Below are 18,668 nucleotides of genomic sequence, written 5' to 3'. Positions count from 1 at the left end.
GTGCCTTAGCCATGCCATCCCTCCCACGCCATGTGCGGCTCCCGGCGCAACACCAAGTCCCCAATCGCGAGTTTGGTCAAGCAAGCCGCAAGATGGTCAGGCCCTTACAAGAACTGTGTTGGCACGCGGGCCAGACTGCAGATGATGGTACATATAACTATACACAAGAGCTCTACTCGTTAATGCTACCGCTATCATGACTACAATGGCCCATAACGACGCTTCGCCGACTCCAAGACATGCCGATGCTGCTGTACACCCATTCTATCATGACCCATCTTCCGTCTTACCCAACAAAAAAAGCGCAGTGATCATGAACCAACGCCAACTTGCGTCCCTTGACCGCCATCCATCTGCCTATTCGTACACTCCTCCTTGGACGTCGCCGTCTTCTTCTGTTTCTTAAACTCCGGCCCTTTGCCCACTCCAGCCTGTCTCGCCGCCACGACTCCCGCCAGACATCTCCCAACGGCCTCTAGGTCACCCAGCAACGTGACATGGCCGCGGTCACTGCTGACGACGCCTCCTCTCACGACCGCGTAGCCAGGCGGCAACATGGCGGCCCGCGCAAGAACGACTCCATCACCGCTGGCAAAAGCAAGCTCGTCGTAGGCGTCCGCGTGCTTGATACCCTCTTTTCCGACGATCTTGGCACCATAGACGGTCGGGATGCTCTTGCCATAAATCACGGCGGCCGGAGGATAGCGATTTGCGTCGCCATGGTCGTTGCGGAAATCGAGCTCTTGCTTGAACTTTTTGGTTTCGGCCAACGTGCGCCGCAGGTATTCAATCGCCTTGTCGCGAGGAATCGTGACAGCCGTCGCCGGGTTGCTGTTCTGCGACGCGTTGTTCTCGGCCGGGTTGTCGCCTTGGTTTCCGCCCATTTGCACGCCGATTGCTCTACTGGGCCGGCCGCCTTCTGCTTGCGCCTCGGCCTTGGCAGTTTTGGCTGCAGACGAATCCTTGGCTGCCTCGTCTCTGCCCATGCCAGGAAGTGAAAACGTGCTACTTCTGGGCGACTTCGAAATGGAACTCTTGCGGCCGATCGTAGGAAGAACGCTGGACATGGACCTCATGATCCCATCGAATGAATTGTTGAGCTGATTTTTGAGCGGCGGCAGAGGCGGAGCGACACATGGAGACAAGCGTCCATCGATCCATGTGTTGACGTCGAAAAAGTCGACCGGGTACTCCTCCTTGGTGTACTTGTCAAAGAAGCACTTGCCGCTCAGGGGAAGCAGCGCAAAGCTTGTACGAATTGAAAAGTTGACTTGGGCAGTTAGCACTCGCGAGCTCAGGAGCACATCGTCACCGTTGCGCAAGGGCCCGAGAATGTTGACGCAGGTCGTGGGAACGCCAGCGTAGACGACCCCCGAAAAAAGATCTGGCCGCTGGTTGATGGCATGGCGAGTGATGAGCCCTCCCAGACTGTGAGCAATCACAACGGCGCCCTTTTGATCTGCCGGCGCATCGGGCTTGTTGCACGGCAGAGACTCGAGAAACTCTATGAGCCTGCGGCTGAGGAGATGCGGGCTCAATCTCCAGTCGTAGCCGTAGTCATGGACGCGCAACTCGCCACTGTGGGCGTTTTCCGAGGCCCGAAGACGTTTGAACAGACGTCGCGAGATATCTACAGGACCAATGTGGGTAAGCATGCCGCCCGGAATCACCCGCTCTTCCATTGTTTCTTCGTCTTCAGGGTCTAGGCCCACTTCCAAATCAACCTTGCGCAGGTTGAGGCCAACTTTAATCGGCACCCACAGCTGCCGATGCGGAGGCTCTGCGGAACGGAGAATCGATCCGCGGTAGCCGCCAAGGATGACAACGTCCCCCTTCAAGTCGCTGGTTGCCTGCGTGAAGAATGGATGCTGGGCAGCATTGCTGGCACTCATTCCAGCAACGCTGTGCCTAGGGCTTCTCTTCGGTCCCTCGACAGGAGTTTTTTCGATCTTCAACGGGCTTGGCGTGCCTTTGCGGGGGGTCCCAGAGGAATTTTTCGTCGACAAAGCCCCTGAACGCCCGCGAGTGAGGTCAGTAAAAGACATTGCCAAATTGTTAAAATTCGGCATCGAGGGGATACCGCGAATCTTAAAATTGGCGTCCTGGAAACTGTCTTTGATGGCCTTGATGCGACTGTTGACCTGCTCTTGCACATGCTCAAATCGAGTGTCATCACCGAGCGACGACGCTTTTGAGAGGGACCGATAGAGCACCAGGGATTCGTCCGAAGCTGACCTTCGCAACAGACTGTCCCTCGTCAATTGGCGGCTGGATGGCGGTCTCTTGCTGGCATTCTCAGCCCTCTGGTACCTCGACGCGCTCGATCCATCCAGGTGGACTGTAGAACGGCGCAAATGCGAGGGGACCGACGGCTTCGGCGGGTCTGGGAACGACGTCCTCTGCGGACTCGGGCTGCTCGATTTCGTGGTTCCATCCTGGCTCGTCCGGCGGTCATTGCTGCTTGAGAAACCCGGAAGGGAAAAGTTGAGCAAGTTGGGACTCTTGGGTAGCGAGGGCAGGTTGAACGGGAGTAGTTTCTTGGTGGTCGAGCCGCCAGAAGACGCGCGGCGTCTGTGCCCAGTTAAGCTTTCTCGCAACGACGCCTTCAGGTCCTCGGATCTCTGGTGTCTTCTTGGTCGCGTGGGCGAGACTTTTCGAGGCTCGGCGTCCTTTTGCGTCGCACTGTCTCGAGGTGGTGGCGCAGTTTCTTGTGTCACTGGGGTCGAAGATCCAGACGAGCCAACCGTTTGCGGCTCTCTTGTGCCCTCGAGACCATAAATTTCCGTGTCACCAAAAGGACCCCCCGGCAAATCCTCCATGGCGGCAGCCTTCTCGGCAGCTGGCGTGGTCGGAGAGGCGTAGTGCGTCTGGGCATGGCCGATGCTGAAGCCCACGAGGGATTGAGGGTCCTGGGGAGGATAGTCTTGACCGGCTGGCGACTCCTCGTCGGAGGGGGTGCTGAGGTCTGGAGAAGGGGCGACAACGTCACCATCGGTCCGTAGGGCGTGCGGCATGGTCGGATGGGTTCGGCGGCGGTCATGGGCGGACAGCGGTGCCGTTATAGATTCAGCCATGATTGCGCGGGTAGAGCAGAAGCACCGGTGCGGAGAAGACGGAGCTTGAGCTGGAGCCCGTTGGCTATCACCAATTGCGAATCAGAGCGTAGGGCCGGCGTAGACGAGGAGGGATCCGCTGGGGCAGTGCATCACCTCCCTCGGTGAGCAAGCGCTGTTGTGGATGTTCACGGTTTGGGGTGTGGCTTGAGCTGGCTGCTGGGGCGACTTGGCGGATCGTGTAGAGGTATCAAAGGGAGAGGGAGAGGGAGAGGGAGAAGAAGGAAAGCCATGGTGATTGACCTGAGTGATGAATAATGACTCGTCGGTGCTGGAGGGAGGGAAAGCGCGTATCCCAGGGCAGAGCCGGAGAGGTGATGAAGCGCTGGCCTGGCCTGCTGTGCGGTGCGGTGCGGACGGCGGACGGCGGCCTCCCGGATCAGAAGGAATCGAAGTTGCTAGGCCGTGGCACCCGGCGCACAAATCCCATCCCATGCCATCCACCCCGTCTCATCGGAAACAAAACCGCCCGAACTCCGTCATCTCTCGCTCTCAATCACAAAAAAGGACTTTGCTCGGTCTCGGCCACTATCACGATTCGTCCCTGGATACGCGCCGACCATTATTCGCACCCTGAACGAAAATTCAGCCCAGAAGCCTTTTAAACCTCGATATGCACCTCGTCCGCCGCCATCTCGACTTTGACGCCATCTTGCAGCCAGCCAAGCGTCTAGCAAAGCTTCGCCTGAACCACATGAGGTCCACAGCCTCTGCGACACCACTGACGTAACGGCCCAAACGTCTATGATGTATCCAATCGAAAAGAAAGTCGTGGCGCCGACCACGACGCTCAGGGCGGTCAATGAGAACGATTGAACTGCAGCAAGGAAATCAAGCTCTTTGAAGTAAGAGACCGTCCGTGGAAACCCATCCAACCACCTAGTTATTTACTCCTGCAGAGGCACCCGTCACGGGCTGTCAACCATGCATGCCCCAGGAATCCTTTTTCGGGCGCCCAGGCAACAGGCGGGACGCAGCCATCACATCACTCAACCAAAAGAGAGGCCTTCGGTTGGGGGAAGGGGGGTGCTGACCAATGTCGTCATGGCATTAAAAAATAACCTCGCGGGGTGGCCGGCGCATGCAGCCGCCAGCCGCCAACCTTGAGAGCTTCAAGTTATTTACAGTTTACAGTTTTCAGAAAATACAGCCGCCAAAATTCCCTCTTTTGTCCCCAATCACGCCAACCACTCCCCAGGCCATCCATCCCGTGTCGAGCCGCGTTGTTGACGTGCACATACACGCGCGCGCGCGCGCATGCATGCTCTGCTTAGTTGTAGAAGCAGCCGACGGGGGTGGTCGTCTCGATCGTCTTGGCGATGAAGCCGGTGCAGTTCTTGCCGGTGTAGAAGGGGTCGATGTTGCCGACGTCGATGGAGACGGTCCACTCGGTCTCCGAGTCGCCGTAGGGGCAGGCCAGGAAGTCGGAGCCGTCAAACTGCAGCGAGCCGTTCTCGTTGATGGCGAAGCCCTTGGTTTCCGAGCGCTTGCCAAACGACGTGTCGATGCCGTTGGAGTACTGCAGCACGCCGCGGCCCATGCCGGAGCGGTCGGTGTAGACTGTGGCAGGGTTAGCGCTGCTACTGCGACATCCCACGCGGCTAAAATCGCCCCTGGTTTCTTTCTTTCTGCGGGACCGTGGTGGTGGTGTGACTTACACTGCTGCTTGCTGAGCTCGGTCGTGTTGAACAGGAACAGCTCCTCGGTCTCGACGTTGAGCTGGAAGGTAGCAAAGTCGGACGTCTCGCCGTAGCAGTTGGCGTCCTGCTTGCGGCCGATCGACAGACCGCTCTGCAGGGCCGTGAGACCCTGGTTCTGGAGGGGAGAGCCGGACCTGATGGCGATCAAGCCAAACGTCTTGAGGTTCGTGGCAGGAACGTCGACGGCCTGGTTGGGGTTGGCGGTGCTCTCGACGAGGCCGACGGCCGAGTCGACAACCTTGATCTCCTGCTGAGCAGCGGGGAGGGCAGAGGCAGAGGCGGCGAGGGCCGCGGCGGCAACAAAGTTCTTGAACTGCATGTTGATGGTGGTGGTTTGAAGGTGGAGAAGAGGGTTGTTTGTTGATTTGAAAAGGTGAAGAAGGTGGTGGTTAAGGTGCGGATGGCTTTTGCTGTTGGATGGCTTGGCTTGTTGATGGTCACAATCATCTGGGTTGTACCCCGTCCTTTATAAGATTTACCCAGCGGGCGGCGGTGGTGCTGGTATGGTGGTGGAGTCAAGCAATACGAGCCCTTCTTGGCCTCGACGGACGTCCAAGCACGGTACAATGCGGCGACGCGGGCCTCGTTGGTCGGACTGGAACCGTCCGTCCGTCTGTCTGTTCCCAGGTCCGGGCCTGACCCGACCACCCAAGAAGCTGGTGCCTCCTCTCTCTCTCGCTCTCTCGCTCTCGCGATGGCTCTGGGCCAGGCACTGTTGCATGACCACTCGTATTCTCGCCTCACCGGTTCCGTCACAGCGCGCAGTCTATTCGAGAACACCTGGCTGGCTGTGTACCAGAGCCGGCCGCCGACGTGAGCCAAGCAACCCGCGTGCTACCACGCAGTGGCGATGCCGCCAGAAGGAAAGAAATAAAAAATGCTACATACTGCGTCACCGGGCACCATCAACCAAGCTACCTTAATCACCAGAACCGGCGCAAGACGAACACAGCGAAGATGGGCACGTAAGAAATTAGGATGGGGTGGCTGCGTCTGGCGGTAGGGCTGATGAGCCTTGAGTCGCATCGCCACACACAACCACTCGGCAGCCGCGGCCAGTGTTCCCTCTTCAGGCGGCGGGGTTGATGATTGATGATTGAGGGGGGAGCAGGTTTACAAAACACAAAACGCCCTGGGGGAGATCTCTCCGTCGACTGGCCGCCGCCTCCTGTTGCTGCGGTCTCTCCGACCTTGTTTGGGCCCATGTGCTCGTATTTTGGCCAGCAACGCCGTTATGGTTAAGCGGAAGCGAGCTTGGCGGTCGGTCGTCCGATCCAACTCTATTCTTTCGAGCCTTGTGGCGCTCGCTCGTTGCCCTGCCCCCCCGTCTCCCTGGCGCCGCTGTGCAAAAGCTTCGCCCGTTTGACTTTGACGTGGGTATGGGTTCCATCTCCACATCTTCCGCGAACAAGGGCCGTGTAAATGCTTCGTGTGCTTGGTGCCAGGCGGCGTCCCCGACGCCATCACAAACCTTCTAGAAGAACACCGCGCGACCCCTAGAAGGAGCAGCAGCAGCGTGCCACTCGATCTCTGCCCACAAATGCCGCAGGCGCGGTGTGTGGGGTTGTGGGTGGGTGGGTGACATGCTCGGCCCGTCCCTAGACAAGCATGTAGCCTACGCCCCGACCAAAAATAGTCAGGCTAGCCCGTATTCGTGCTGCGATTTTGGGCGCGCGAGCCCCGTCCGAAAAGGGCCAAGCCCCCCCCCCTTTTTTGTTCAGGTCGCCCAGTCCTTAATTGCCTGGCCGCTGTAATTTGTCCCGACAGGGCTGTGACGTTGATGGCTTGCCTCTCTCGCACAGCCTTACAGCATCAACGAGAATACGGCGTACTAGGCACTATGTAAAACTGGGTGCCATGCACTGCCTCTGCTGCCCGTTCGGCTTCTGGAAGCCGCTTCGCCTCTGTTTATTGCAGGTACGGCCGCAGTCGCTTTGACGCAGACACGATCGCGGCCGCACTCCTTCTGTCTGTGTCATGCACCGTCATTCTTCGTGTTGCCCCAATTGCCTATCAGCCGACTCGACCGGATGCTCGGGCGGCTGCTGCGCGCTCCCGTTTTGCCGTCTGTTGCATCCGCACAGGAGAAGGAAAATCGATAGTGCGCATGTTGTATGCCGAGGTGTCATGCGTCGCAGGAGCGTGACTGCCGGTCAGTGAGAAAGTCTAAGAAACATGGGCATTTTGGCGTCGGAGGCTTGGTGCCACTGTGAAGGTTGATACTACGACCGCGTCTGTGGATGTGAGTCGTTGAAGGCTCCCGGCACTGCCTGATTCCCGACACTTTGAACGCCGCTCGTCCATGTGGCCGTCACAGTGAAGTTGGACTCTTTCCGTCTCGCTCGAATGGTTTCATAGACCATGGCTTCTCGCTTCAAAGCCTTTCCGTCGCTGACCTGGTGATCAGAGCTGTCCGAACAGAGCCTCAAAGGGTGGTCCAACGGACTAGCATATAGTTGGCAATGCCATGTGTTGCGTCCGGTAGGGATTCCGAGTGAGAACGAGTTTCCACCCTGGAAAAATCGACAGCCATCATTGAGCCCGCGGCGGCAAACTGTCCCCGACATCTGGCAAACTGTCCCCGACATCTAGCAAACTGTCAGTCCTCACGGCATGGCATGCAAAGTCAACGCCAAGTCGCTGGCAAACAATGAGGAGCCAAGCAACACGATACCAGTCGGAGAAGCGCCAACATCCCGCGCTGCCAGCGAAGAAGATCAGTTGAGGACGCAACAGGGCCAATGGCATCAGGAATGAAGGATCGCACACAGCAATTCCAATCACCGCGGGCGGCCTTTGTTGGAGAATGCCAGGAGCAGAACGTCGATGCTCCAAGGGCCCAGATCCCATTGGGTCGTGGTGCCACATAGTCAAGAAGGAATGTCGTCGACCAGCAGCCGGTGCACGCGTTCCGAACACAAACGGTTGAAACCAAGAAGGCAAGTTCCTTGAACGACATAACAATGCTGCTGCTGCTCTTTGAATTGTTGTATAAAAGGATCCCGGCTGTGATTTCCGTCGCGTAACCCAGCGGTCCTTTCCCCCCTCCCGAGTGGTTCTTGTTGTTGATAATGGACTTGTTGTTGCGTCTCCATTCGCTTCTGGCGCGACTGGGCCAGGTGACGGTGTTCCCTGCCTTGGAGCAGCGAGCCACGCTGCCCGTGTGGTACCTCCCTTGCTTCGTCTTCGTCGTCTTGCTGTCAATTGCGGCTCCCCGAGGTAAGGCTGCTCCAGTCTCCCCTGAGTTTGTCAAACTGACCTCATCCGCAAGGTCTCCTGAGGACGGCTTTTTCGCTGCCCGTCGTCGCTTTTATGGCGTGGAAGTACGGCCAGTATACGTTCGGAGCCAACTTCCCCGATCGATACCCGTGGGCTTGCTTCTTCATAACCGTCCTCTTCAAATACGTCGACTTCGTCTTGCTCGGAAATGCCGACCGTGAAAAGATTCGGCCCAAATTTGGTTCCCCGGCCACCGGAATCGGGTCTCCGCCGCCGCCCTTGTCGACGTTTCCACGCACTTTTCGCCAGCGATTCCTGTGGGCCTTTAAGCTGGTGATGGTGTACCACCGCGGTGTTGGATGGACACATGAAGTCAAAGGAGTCCCGCCGCACTCCAAACCCTACTCTCGCTGGAACTTTGTCGCGCAGCAGATCAGCCTGGCGTGCTTGTCGACTTTGATCATCAAAGCAGGCAAAGCGTACGTGTCGTCGTCGCGTTTTGGAAACAGTGACCCGCTTGCCCGCAGCTATTTCTTCTCTGAGCCCCTGTGGTACCAACTCTCGATGAGTTTCTGCACCCTCTGCTTGATCTGCGCGCCCTTCATTTTGCTGGCCTCCACTGCTTATTCTGTGGGCGTAGCTCTCGGGATCTGGCGCCCAGAGGATTGTCCGCCGATATGGGGCTCGTGGAGCGACAGCTACACTGTCAGGAAGCTGTGGGGGACGGTATGGCATCAGTGTTTGAGGAGGATCACCAACACGAGCGGCAGCTTTGTGGCCAAGGACGTCCTTCGTCTGAAAAAGGGAACCTTTGCATCAAAGTACACGCAACTGTTTGTCGGCTTTTTCGCCAGGTGAGTGGCCATTGTCTGCTCGGTTCTCTCAGCTAACTGCTGTAGTGCCATCATCCATTGTGGCGGTGCCATATACACGTGCGGGCATGATACTGGCGACATGAAATATTTCATGGCGCAGCCAGTCGCCATCTTGATCGAGGACCATGTGATCGAGGCCGGGCGTAGGTTGGGATTCAAAGAGCGCCCCGTCTGGAAACGCGTCGGCTATGTGTGGACGGCGGCCTGGCTTCTCTACTCCATGAGGTGGAATTGTGGTCCACAACTGGAAGAAGGTTATGCTCTTTTCCCAAAGACGGGCGATTTCCTTGGATTTTTCAATATCCAAACAGGGCAGGCAACGGCGTAACTGCTGGTCCAGTCCATGTCGAAGAATGTGAACCTTAGCGATGGAGAAATCAAGACGTGCCAACTGTCAGTACGAGGAGAAGACCCACGGCCAGAACACGTGCAATGATGACGAACACGTCGGGCTCGTAGCATGAACGGGACAACGGGCAGTCGGCAGGGACGGGCCGCGGCTGAGAGCAACCTATGTAAGACGAGATACTGGCTGCCAATGACGAGTTGCTGCAGAGGATGCAAGGTCAGGGCAGGGGGAGGACGTGTCTGCCGGATCGACGCCCGATGTTACCCCGCCAGCGGAGTTCCCGCGGCCATCTAATCTGTAGAATGGTGGTGTTTTGGGAGCGAGCCAACAAGGTTTCGACGTCGGCGGCTCCGCTATGGAGCATGCATGTCGCGAGGATGCCCCGACACGAACGAAGATCTTCAAAACCTGCCCTTGCTCCATGTCGCAGGCTGCCTGATGGCTCCTCCAGGCGGCTATTCTGCGGCAGCCGTTGTTGCTGCGAAGTCGCCAGATAAGACGTCAGTCAGCCTTGTCCACCATATTTGTTTCGTCCTCTTCTCTGTCCTGTTTTGAGGAATTGCCCATTGTTTGATCAGACTTGAGATAATTCGTTACACGCACAAGAGCTGGGAACATGGCACCTCTGGACGTTGACAAGGTCCTTGCTGAGCTTGACCTCAATGAGAAGATCAGTTTGCTTTCTGGTATGTTGAAAAGAGTCGACTTCTTGAATCTGGCTGATGAGACAAGGCATCGATTTCTGGCACACGGCACCAGTCAAACGCCTAGGAATTCCATCAATTCGGACGTCCGATGGTCCCAATGGTGTTCGCGGCACTCAATTCTTCAACGGTGTTCCTGCTGCTTGTTTCCCATGTGGCACTGGTCTTGCAGCAACGTGGGACCAATCTCTGATCAAAGATGGCGGCCGTTTGATGGGGCGTGAAGCCATTGCCAAAGGTGCCCACGTGATTTTGGGTCCAACGGTGAACATGCAGAGATCGCCATTGGGCGGCCGCGGTTTCGAGTCTTTCAGCGAAGACCCCTACCTCGCAGGTGTCATGGGAGCAGCCGTGGTCAGCGGGATCCAAGATACCGGAGTTGCGGCCACCATCAAGCATTTTGTCTGCAATGATCAAGAGCATGAGCGACAGGCCATGGATGCAGTTTTAAGCCAGAGAGCTCTGCGAGAGATTTATCTGATGCCGTTTCAAATCGCACAGAGGGATGCAAAGCCAATGGCTTACATGACGGCCTACAACAGGGTCAACGGCACCCACATGAGCGACCACAAGAGGATACTTCGGGAAATCTTACGGGATGAATGGGGATTTGATGGGCTAGTGATGAGTGACTGGTGAGTTCCAGAAGCACTGCATCGAGGCCAAACTGACCAGGACAGGTTTGGCACGTATACCTCTGCAGACTCGATCAATGCTGGACTGGATCTGGAAATGCCAGGGCCACCGCGCGTGAGAGGAAACCAGACTGCGATTGATGTTGGTCTTCGCAAGATCCAAGAGCGCACCATTGACGAGCGTGTGCGCAAACTGCTGGAATTAATCAACAAGGTTGATAAACTCAACATACCCGAGAACGCCGCAGAGAGCACCGTAGACTCCAAGGAAACCTCGGAAGCGTTGAGATACATCGGAGCGAGCAGCCACGTGTTGCTGAAGAACGAAGGGCAAGTTTTGCCTTTCAAAAGAGACAAGAGCGTGGCCGTCATCGGACCAAACGCACAGATAGCGTGCTACGCTGGAGGCGGGTCCGCCAACTTGCGTCCGTACTACGCCGTGACTCCTTTCGAGGGTATCAAGGCCCAAGGGGAGGGTGACGTGAAATATGCCCTCGGGGCAGCTGGCCACAGGAGACTGCCCGATCTGGGACGCACAGTGAAGACCGCCGACGGAACCAAGTCTGGATTGACTGCCAAATTCTTCATCGACCCGCCTTCAGCAAAAGAGAGGAAGCAGGTCGATACAGTCCATGTCGAGACCTCAGATATCCTGCTCGCGGATTACAAGAACCCAGAAATCACCAGTCCATACTTTTGGGTAGATTTGGAAGGCAAACTGACTCCAGACGAGTCGAGAGAGTGGCTCTTTGGTGTGTGCGTCAGCGGAACTGCGAACCTTTGGATTGGCGGAAAACTGGTGGTCGACAACACCGAGAACCAGAAGCAGGGGGATTCCTTCTTTGGTTCGGGAACCATTGAGGAATTTGGAAGTATTTACTTGGAAGCGGGCAAGACGTACGACGTCTTGGTCCAGTTCGGATCCAGCGCAACGTCGAATCTCAGGCCTACGGGTACAACCGTCATGGCTGGCGGTGGCGTCCGAGTTGGAGGCGCAGTCAAGACCGAAGCACGGGAAGAAATCGACAAGGCGGTGAAACTGGCTAAGGAGGTTGATCAGGTTGTTGTCATTGCCGGGCTCAGTGTAAGTAGTGGTCGAATCTCCGCGGATGCCGAAACTGACAGCGTCAGGCCGACTGGGAGTCTGAAGGCTATGATCGGAAAACAATGGAGCTGCCTGGTGCATCAAACAAGTTGATTGCAGCCGTTGCAGCGGCTAACCCCAACACGGCCGTGTTCTTGCAATCCGGCACTCCCGTCAGCATGCCCTGGATCTCCTCGGTCCCTGCCATCGTCCAAGCTTGGTATGTACCTATGCAACGAAATTGAAAACGACAAGTGCTAATGCAAGTAGGTACGGAGGCAACGAAACAGGCAATGCTGTAGCCGATGTGCTCTTTGGCAAAGTAAGTCCGAGCGGCAAGCTGCCTCTGTCGTTCCCTGTCAAGAACGAGGACAACCCGGCATTCTTGAATTATCGAAGCGAGAGAGGACGGACTCTGTACGGCGAGGACGTGTATGTGGGGTACAGGTACTACGAAAAGGTGCAGAGAGAGGTTCTGTTCCCATTCGGATGGGGGTTGAGTTACACGACGTTTGACCTGAGCAACCTGCGGGTAGAGGACGAGAGCACGGATGGAAAGCTGGTTGCCAGGGTCGACGTCAAAAACACTGGATCGAAGCGGGGAGCGCAGGTGGTCCAGGTATATGTTTCGCAAGGGGCACCATCAATCGGGCGCCCAAAGAAAGAGCTCAAGGGCTTTTCCAAGGTCTGGCTGGAGCCGGGCGAGCAGAGCGAGGCGAGAGTTGAATTGGACAAGAAGTACGCGACGAGCTTCTGGGACGAGGAGGCTGAGGCGTGGATTAGCGAGGCGGACGAGTACGAGATCCTGGTTGGAGACAGCAGCGTGTCGACGCCGCTAAGGGCGCGTTTTGGCGTGGCAAAGACGACATGGTGGAAGGGTTTGTAAAAGTGAGGTAGCAGAGCAAGGGACAACCGCAGAAGCAGCACGGTAGTACTAGGAATTAGGCGCGACGCGTTCGCGGCAGCACGAGTCATGCCAAGCCCGGCCAGCCTCTGGCCTCTGCGTTCTGTTTGCAAAGGAATTCGCTCCCCGCTTGCACCTCTCCCCACTGACTTGGCTCCATCTCTGTCAAACCAGCCCAAGACATCTTCTCCTGCTCCTCAGCATCCATTGGCCGTTGCTTCGACCGCTTGCCTCGTTCTCCGCGTCCACCGGCCTTGTCTCAGAGCCACGGTCGTACGCCAATCACTCCCGTCAACATGATCGGAGACTTGGCACTGGACGCCATGGAGCACCAGGTGCGTTCTTTTCGCATGGCAAACACGCAGCACCACGAGTCCCTGCAAGAAGTCCTGCGAAAGTACGAGGTCCTCGTCGAAGACTACCGCCGCTTAAAGAGCGACTATGAAGAAGAAAGAGATGGTCGCGAAAGGTACAAGAAGCAAGCCCGTGGCCACGAAAAGAATCCTTTTGCTCTGGTCTTGATCGATGGCGACGACTACATTTTTTCAAACGACCTGCTATCAGCCGGTGCCCAAGGAGGTGCCCAGGCTGCCCACCTGCTCAGGGCTGAACTCACCAAAATCGTGACCAAAATCGGCCAACCCGAAGAGTGCGAAGTACTTGTCCGCATCTACTGTAATGCCGACGGCTTATTCGGTGCATTGGGTGAGGGAGCTGCCCAAATCACGCCCTTCATGTCTGCATTCAACGGTGCCGAGCCCTTTTTCGAGTTTGTTGATGTCTACGACGGCACCAGCGAAAGTGCCTCTCGAAAAGTCGAAGGTGAGCCCTGAATCTCTCCAGACCGGAGACAAGCTCACTTTGTAGAAACCTTCTTCTTGTTCGCCGAGAGTACCCAGTGCAGGCACATATTGTTTGCTGGATGCCACGATGCGCGCTATATGCCTCTTCTGAGCCCTCATCTTGGCAGATCTGACCGAGTCACCCTGCTCACAGCAGGCAAGTCTGCTTCAGAGTACCAATCCCTCGGCCTTGCACAAGTTGAGCTGGGGCCCATTTTCCGCGGCGGCATCTCCGTGCCCATCGACGACTCTTTGACCATCAAGGGCGCTGCAAACAAGAGGACGCAATCCTCGAGCAGCGCCAGCCGTCCTACAACGACTACTGCAACACCTCTAGCAATCAGCAGCACAGCTATAACAAGCACTACTACCAGCATTGCAGGCGACAATTTTGAGCCTCAGCAAGGCGTATGCACTCGTTTCGTGCAAAAGGTATGGCATGCGGCCCTGCCTCATTATTTGCCATTGCTGACCATGAAAAGGGTAATTGCAAATACGGTACCAAATGCAAATACACGCATCCTAGAAGAGACAGCGGTGGTCCTGAAGGTAATGCTGCTGGTGATTGGGGAAGCGCTGCTCCTCAGTCGTCTGCCTCTGACCAAAAATTCGCCACATGGAGCGGAGCCCGGAATCCTCAAAGCAAACTGGCCAAGAACCTAGGCCCTGCAAAGAACCAACGAAAGACTGCGCAAGCTGCATTCGCAAACGACTGGAACAACAATGGCTCGACCGCGCCAGCATTTGCTGATGACTGGGGTGCCGCTCCTACCAATTCCAAACCAACCTTTGCAGATGATTGGGACTCTGCTCCCTCAAACGCTCAACCCAATTTTGCCGATGATTGGGCATCAGCTCCGTCTAAGCCGCAGACTTCTAACCAAAGGGCCAACCATTCAAGCGATCGGTCCAGCAGCACCCACAAGGGATCTGCCTCTACCTCATCCTGGGCCCAAGACTGGGACAGCACGCCGCGTGCTGCTCGCAGCAAGCCGTCAATGGGACTCGCGACCAGCAGCTGGGCCTCACAGGTGAACACCATCCAGTTCAGACCAGCGGGTGAAGAACCACCCGTCAATGGCGCATTCAACACTGCTGCTCACTTGCCTCGTCCGTCACCTGAGACTGATGGCTTGATTCCATTGAACAAGGATGGCTGCCGCCTGGATTTCTACCTGCCTCGACCCTCCCATATCGAGCTGCAGCAATATCGGGATTCTATCAACGCATCTGGCAAAAAGCACTGCAACGAGTATCAACTCAGGGGCGAATGTTCCAACACTGCCGCTGGCAAAGAGTGCGCATACGACCACGCCCCTTTGAAACAGGAGTTTTTTCATATTCTCAAGTACATCGTCTCGGCCCAACCATGTTCTTTTGGCCCAGCATGTCGAATTGCACAATGCTTATACGGGCACGTCTGCCAGCGTCCAAGTTGCCAAGGCAAAGGCTGCAGGTACAAGCCCCAACAGCATCCATTCAAGCTCGACTTGAACGCTGCCAAGTGGGTCAAGCCCACAAGTGAAGGTGACGACCAACCGCTGCTGTGGCAGGATGAGGATATGTTAGAGTTGCAGTCAGATCTCAACGCAACAGCATCCGGGGAGTGGGAGCCCCAGGCAGCCGACGAGCTCAACGGAGCAAACGGCAATGATGGGCCAGGAGACGGCTTGGACAGCGACCTGGAAGCACCGGAGAAGGAAGTCATCGTAATCAGCGCCGAGGACATGACGACCAAGGAGGGTTTCGACATTGGCGCCGATGATGTCGATGCTGAGGACGACTTGATCAAGCTCAGCGAGAACGTCGAGGACGTCCGCGAGGATCCCTCTCCGATTGGCAGCCTCGCCCCCGAGGTCGAAGCCGACACGTCTGCGGCCGCGGCGCCGCCGGCCGACTTCACCGACGACTGGGGTCAGCCGAGCGACGCGGGCGCCGCCGCACCGCCGGACTTTGCGGATGACTGGGGCAAGGCGGACGCCAATGCGCCTCCGCCAGACTTTGCCGACGACTGGGGCGACAGCAGCGCTGCCCCGCAGAAGATCAACACCAGGAACACGGCGAGGGGGGGAGCCGAGAGGCGGCGGCAGAGCCCGCCTGGTCCTGCATGGTAAGACTGACGACCCCTACTGTGGTGGTGGGGCGCAGCAGGCTTCTTTTGGGGTATATTCTCTTCCTCTGACCGTCGTCTGACCGTTTGAACACAGGCCGTCTGAGATTATGAAGAGAGAGAAGGAGAGACAGGCGCGGAATTACGACCATCTCCGCTGGGTGATTGATGTTGATTAGACGATGACGATTTCTTTTGGGTCCCTGGCGAGAAGAAAGCGGAGATGAGAGATGAGAGATGTCCTTTACAGCAACATGAATAACCGCCGCGCCCTGGCCAGACCGGCATACAGACGCCTTCGAACTTCGAATCCGTACAACCCGCTCGGCCTCACAGACAAATATTTTGCTCTATTCCAAGCAACAGATACAGCTACAACACTTACTGCCGATGTTGGTTCTGGCCTTTTGGAAACCCGCTTTCTTTCCTTGGATTGCAGAGCTTTCGCTCTATTGTAACGACAACAAATAAGACGAAGATGGCAACGAGCAGTTTCTTGGTTTTCTCCTTGTATTCGCGCGCCGGGCTGGTAGGCAGGCTTAGAAGAGAGTTTGACGAAAAAGGAGTCTGACTGCATTTTTGGGGTGCTGTTATGCGCAAGTGAGATGAAGCGGGTTTTGGGTGTGATTCAAATGAATTTCTGTCAAGACGTGTGTACAGTTGATACGATCTACACAGTGAGATACAGTACACGGCCTCAAACTAATATATCCAAACCAGACAGAGTCTCGCAACAGCAGAGCCCGCATGCTTTCCTTCTCTGCTCGCTCGCTCACTTACGGCTGGATGCTATCTCATCTCATCGACTACCTACGCGCCAGCAACGACATCCAACACGAGCACGTCCACCTCCAATGCCTGCAGCCCCTGCTTCGACAAAGTCGACCCGCTCACCGTCCACCCGCCCGGCCCCCACTTGGTGCTGCTCCCGCTCGCCGCAACCGGCAGCGCGATGCTGACGCTCTCGGGCGTGTCCTCGTACTCCAAACTGACGACGCTGACCAGCATCTTCCCGCCAACGCGCCACGCAGCCGCGTCGACGCGCTCGCGGCCCGTCACCACCAACGGCGCCGCCCGCGCGGCGAGCAGCAAGTCGGCGACATCGGCGGCGGTCAGCGCCTTCGCCAGGCCGGCCGTGACAGTCACGATGTCGGGCTGGGTAGGCCAGTCCCACGCCACGATGCCAGTCGCGCCATGGTTGACGCTGAGCAGCGCCATGACGGCCTCCTCGGCGTCGGTCGGGTAGCGGCTCCAGAACGTCTCGTTGCCAAAGGCCTGCGGCACGCCCCAGAAGGCCTTGGGCTCCTGGCGCAGCCACGTCTGGTACGTGGCGAAGAGGTCGAGGCGCGTCGAGACGTCTTCGAAGGCGCCGGTGCAGTCGTCGCAGCCGCAGCAGCCGTAGGTCGTGTTGCACGGCGTGCCGTACACGTCGCTGTAGGATGTGTTTACGGCGATGGGGTACACGTCCGAGAGGATGATGTCGGCGCCCGAGGAGTAGGCGTCGTAGTGGAAGTTGAGGCAGTTGAGGCACAGCGAGATGGGGTGGTAGGCGTCGAGCGATTTGATGTGCGTGTATGTGTCGACGGTGGCGTTGAGCGTGTCGCTTTGGCCGTCGGGCTCATCGGCCTGATGGTCGTCGTGGTAAGTCGTTCGTTCACAGTCTGCCAGGGAGAGGAGGGCTTACCGTGTACCACAGGAGCAGCGACTTGCGCGCCTTGTACCGATTCACCTGCTCCGTGACGCTCGACAGGTTCTTATACGTCCACCGCATGTCGTACATGACCCACAGCCCAAGCTCGTCGCACGTATCCATGAACAGATCGAACTCGGTGAAGTTGAAGGCCTCATTGGCGAGGCCCGCATTGGGCACTACATGCACGATATTGTAGCCGTACTCCTTGTACGCCTTGGCATTGTCGACGATGGCGCGCTGGAAGTAGCCGTCCCACGAGCCGTAGAACGAGTACGGGAAGAGGGAGCTCCACGCGTCGCTGTTGGAGAGGTAGTCTTGCACCTGCAGGCCGTTGTACAGGCGGTCCAGCTTGACGACGCTGCCGCCGTCGGTGCGGGCCGGCAGCTTGAACAGCTGCGTCGTGGCCGTGTACGACTGGTTGCCGTCGCGCGAGGCGCCGACGAGCGTGACGTTGTACGGCTCGAGCTGGGCCTTGATGCCGGCGAGCGAGAACTGGAACTCGTTGGCCGTCGAGTTGACCGAGACGTTCTTGTCGGCCACGAGGGAGCGGCCGCTGTCTGAGAGGGAAATGTCAATGTACAGGTGGTCGAAGGGCGTCGTCTCCTTGGTGTCCTTGTGGTACACGCCGTTGTAGTACGGCTCGCCCGTGACAAGGGACAGTCTGGCGTCGACGATGAAGCTGGCCGTCGTGTCGGTCTCGACGTAGAGGTTCATCCGCGGGTACACCTGGACGTCCAGGCGTGGTTCAGCTGAGCGGGCCGGCTCGTAGAGCCACCCACCCGGCTCGAACGAGGCGTTGCTGGAGGGCGGTCAACCATGAAGGCCCCACGGATTCAGGCTTGCAGACGTCATACGCTGGACGGTAGGCCTTGCCACACCATACTGGATTACTCGATTAGACGCATTGGTCTTGGATGGAGAAGGGATCACGCACTGTCGACTCCTGGGGGCGCATTAAACAGGGCATCAGCGGCGTTGGCGACGGGCAGGTCAAAGAGAAATAGAAAATCAAACGTCAAGTAAGCGAGGGCTAAGAGAGATGCCATGATCAAACAGGCAAGGGGACTAGGGCTGGCAGAGCAATTGAGAGTAACGCACAGCTCGACGCGGCGTGCCGGCCGGCGCTAGACAATGGCCGAATCAGCATATATGTTGAGGCATGGCAATGGAAAGGAAAGGTACGGTGTGATTGATTGATTGAGAGGTGACATTCCAGGGGATCTCGGTGGGCGGCACCGTCACCGGATGCTACCCTTTGGAAATGCTAATGCGCCTCTTGACGGCACGCGAGGAAGATAAACAGTCGTGATGGGCGCGAAGAGTGGGAGACGGAGAGGGGCTCACCCTCGACCGTGCGGGGGACACGGCCATTGCTAGACCGAATCCGTGTTTGCGCGCCAGTCGGTCCTTTGGTAGCATCGTCGGTAGTAGATGTAGCTT

General features: G+C 57.3%; 7 protein-coding genes across 7 annotated transcripts; 3 read left to right on the top strand and 4 right to left on the bottom strand.

Annotated features, from left to right (window-relative positions):
* Positions 1 to 311: 311 nt before the first annotated feature.
* On the bottom strand, positions 312 to 3,074 carry J3D65DRAFT_646909 (uncharacterized protein; the record flags this gene model as incomplete). The annotated part of the gene is made up of 3 exons (XM_066802301.1): positions 312 to 337; positions 368 to 2,621; positions 2,652 to 3,074. The coding sequence occupies 3 exons, from the start codon at positions 3,072 to 3,074 to the stop codon at positions 312 to 314; spliced, it is 2,703 nt and encodes a 900-aa protein (XP_066654117.1).
* Positions 3,075 to 4,383: 1,309 nt separating this feature from the next.
* Positions 4,384 to 5,132, bottom strand: J3D65DRAFT_669456 (uncharacterized protein; the record flags this gene model as incomplete). The annotated part of the gene is made up of 2 exons (XM_066803202.1): positions 4,384 to 4,673; positions 4,772 to 5,132. The coding sequence occupies 2 exons, from the start codon at positions 5,130 to 5,132 to the stop codon at positions 4,384 to 4,386; spliced, it is 651 nt and encodes a 216-aa protein (XP_066654116.1).
* Positions 5,133 to 7,004: 1,872 nt separating this feature from the next.
* Positions 7,005 to 7,948, bottom strand: J3D65DRAFT_452263 (uncharacterized protein). The gene is made up of 2 exons (XM_066796364.1): positions 7,488 to 7,948; positions 7,005 to 7,401 (listed from the first exon to the last, which is right to left on the bottom strand). The coding sequence occupies exons 1-2, from the start codon at positions 7,770 to 7,772 to the stop codon at positions 7,036 to 7,038; spliced, it is 651 nt and encodes a 216-aa protein (XP_066654115.1). The 5' UTR covers positions 7,773 to 7,948; the 3' UTR covers positions 7,005 to 7,035.
* J3D65DRAFT_451566 (membrane bound O-acyl transferase family-domain-containing protein) lies at positions 7,784 to 9,327 on the top strand. Its single transcript, XM_066796359.1, has 3 exons — positions 7,784 to 8,032; positions 8,085 to 8,886; positions 8,932 to 9,327. Exons 1-3 carry the CDS (start codon positions 7,885 to 7,887, stop codon positions 9,233 to 9,235), a joined length of 1,254 nt encoding a protein of 417 aa, XP_066654114.1. The 5' UTR covers positions 7,784 to 7,884; the 3' UTR covers positions 9,236 to 9,327.
* Positions 9,328 to 9,524: 197 nt separating this feature from the next.
* On the top strand, positions 9,525 to 12,698 carry J3D65DRAFT_631061 (beta-glucosidase). The gene is made up of 5 exons (XM_066800884.1): positions 9,525 to 9,942; positions 9,989 to 10,595; positions 10,641 to 11,679; positions 11,727 to 11,899; positions 11,950 to 12,698. Exons 1-5 carry the CDS (start codon positions 9,873 to 9,875, stop codon positions 12,563 to 12,565), a joined length of 2,505 nt encoding a protein of 834 aa, XP_066654113.1. The 5' UTR covers positions 9,525 to 9,872; the 3' UTR covers positions 12,566 to 12,698.
* A 20-nt stretch (positions 12,699 to 12,718) lies between these two features.
* On the top strand, positions 12,719 to 15,659 carry J3D65DRAFT_451421 (uncharacterized protein). The gene is made up of 3 exons (XM_066796357.1): positions 12,719 to 13,405; positions 13,451 to 13,857; positions 13,908 to 15,659. The coding sequence occupies exons 1-3, from the start codon at positions 12,880 to 12,882 to the stop codon at positions 15,537 to 15,539; spliced, it is 2,565 nt and encodes an 854-aa protein (XP_066654112.1). The 5' UTR covers positions 12,719 to 12,879; the 3' UTR covers positions 15,540 to 15,659.
* A 497-nt stretch (positions 15,660 to 16,156) lies between these two features.
* Positions 16,157 to 18,110, bottom strand: J3D65DRAFT_631056 (uncharacterized protein). Its single transcript, XM_066800883.1, has 3 exons — positions 18,083 to 18,110; positions 17,220 to 18,027; positions 16,157 to 17,161 (listed from the first exon to the last, which is right to left on the bottom strand). The coding sequence occupies exons 2-3, from the start codon at positions 17,940 to 17,942 to the stop codon at positions 16,346 to 16,348; spliced, it is 1,539 nt and encodes a 512-aa protein (XP_066654111.1). The 5' UTR covers positions 17,943 to 18,027; positions 18,083 to 18,110; the 3' UTR covers positions 16,157 to 16,345.
* Positions 18,111 to 18,668: the final 558 nt, after the last annotated feature.

Source organism: Phyllosticta citribraziliensis (assembly GCF_038025025.1).
Source record: "Phyllosticta citribraziliensis strain CPC 17464 chromosome Unknown J3D65scaffold_8, whole genome shotgun sequence".
NCBI lineage: Eukaryota > Fungi > Ascomycota > Dothideomycetes > Botryosphaeriales > Phyllostictaceae > Phyllosticta > Phyllosticta citribraziliensis.
The sequence above is the reverse complement of the archived record's forward strand: the minus strand, read 5'-3'. Positions and strand labels throughout refer to the sequence as shown.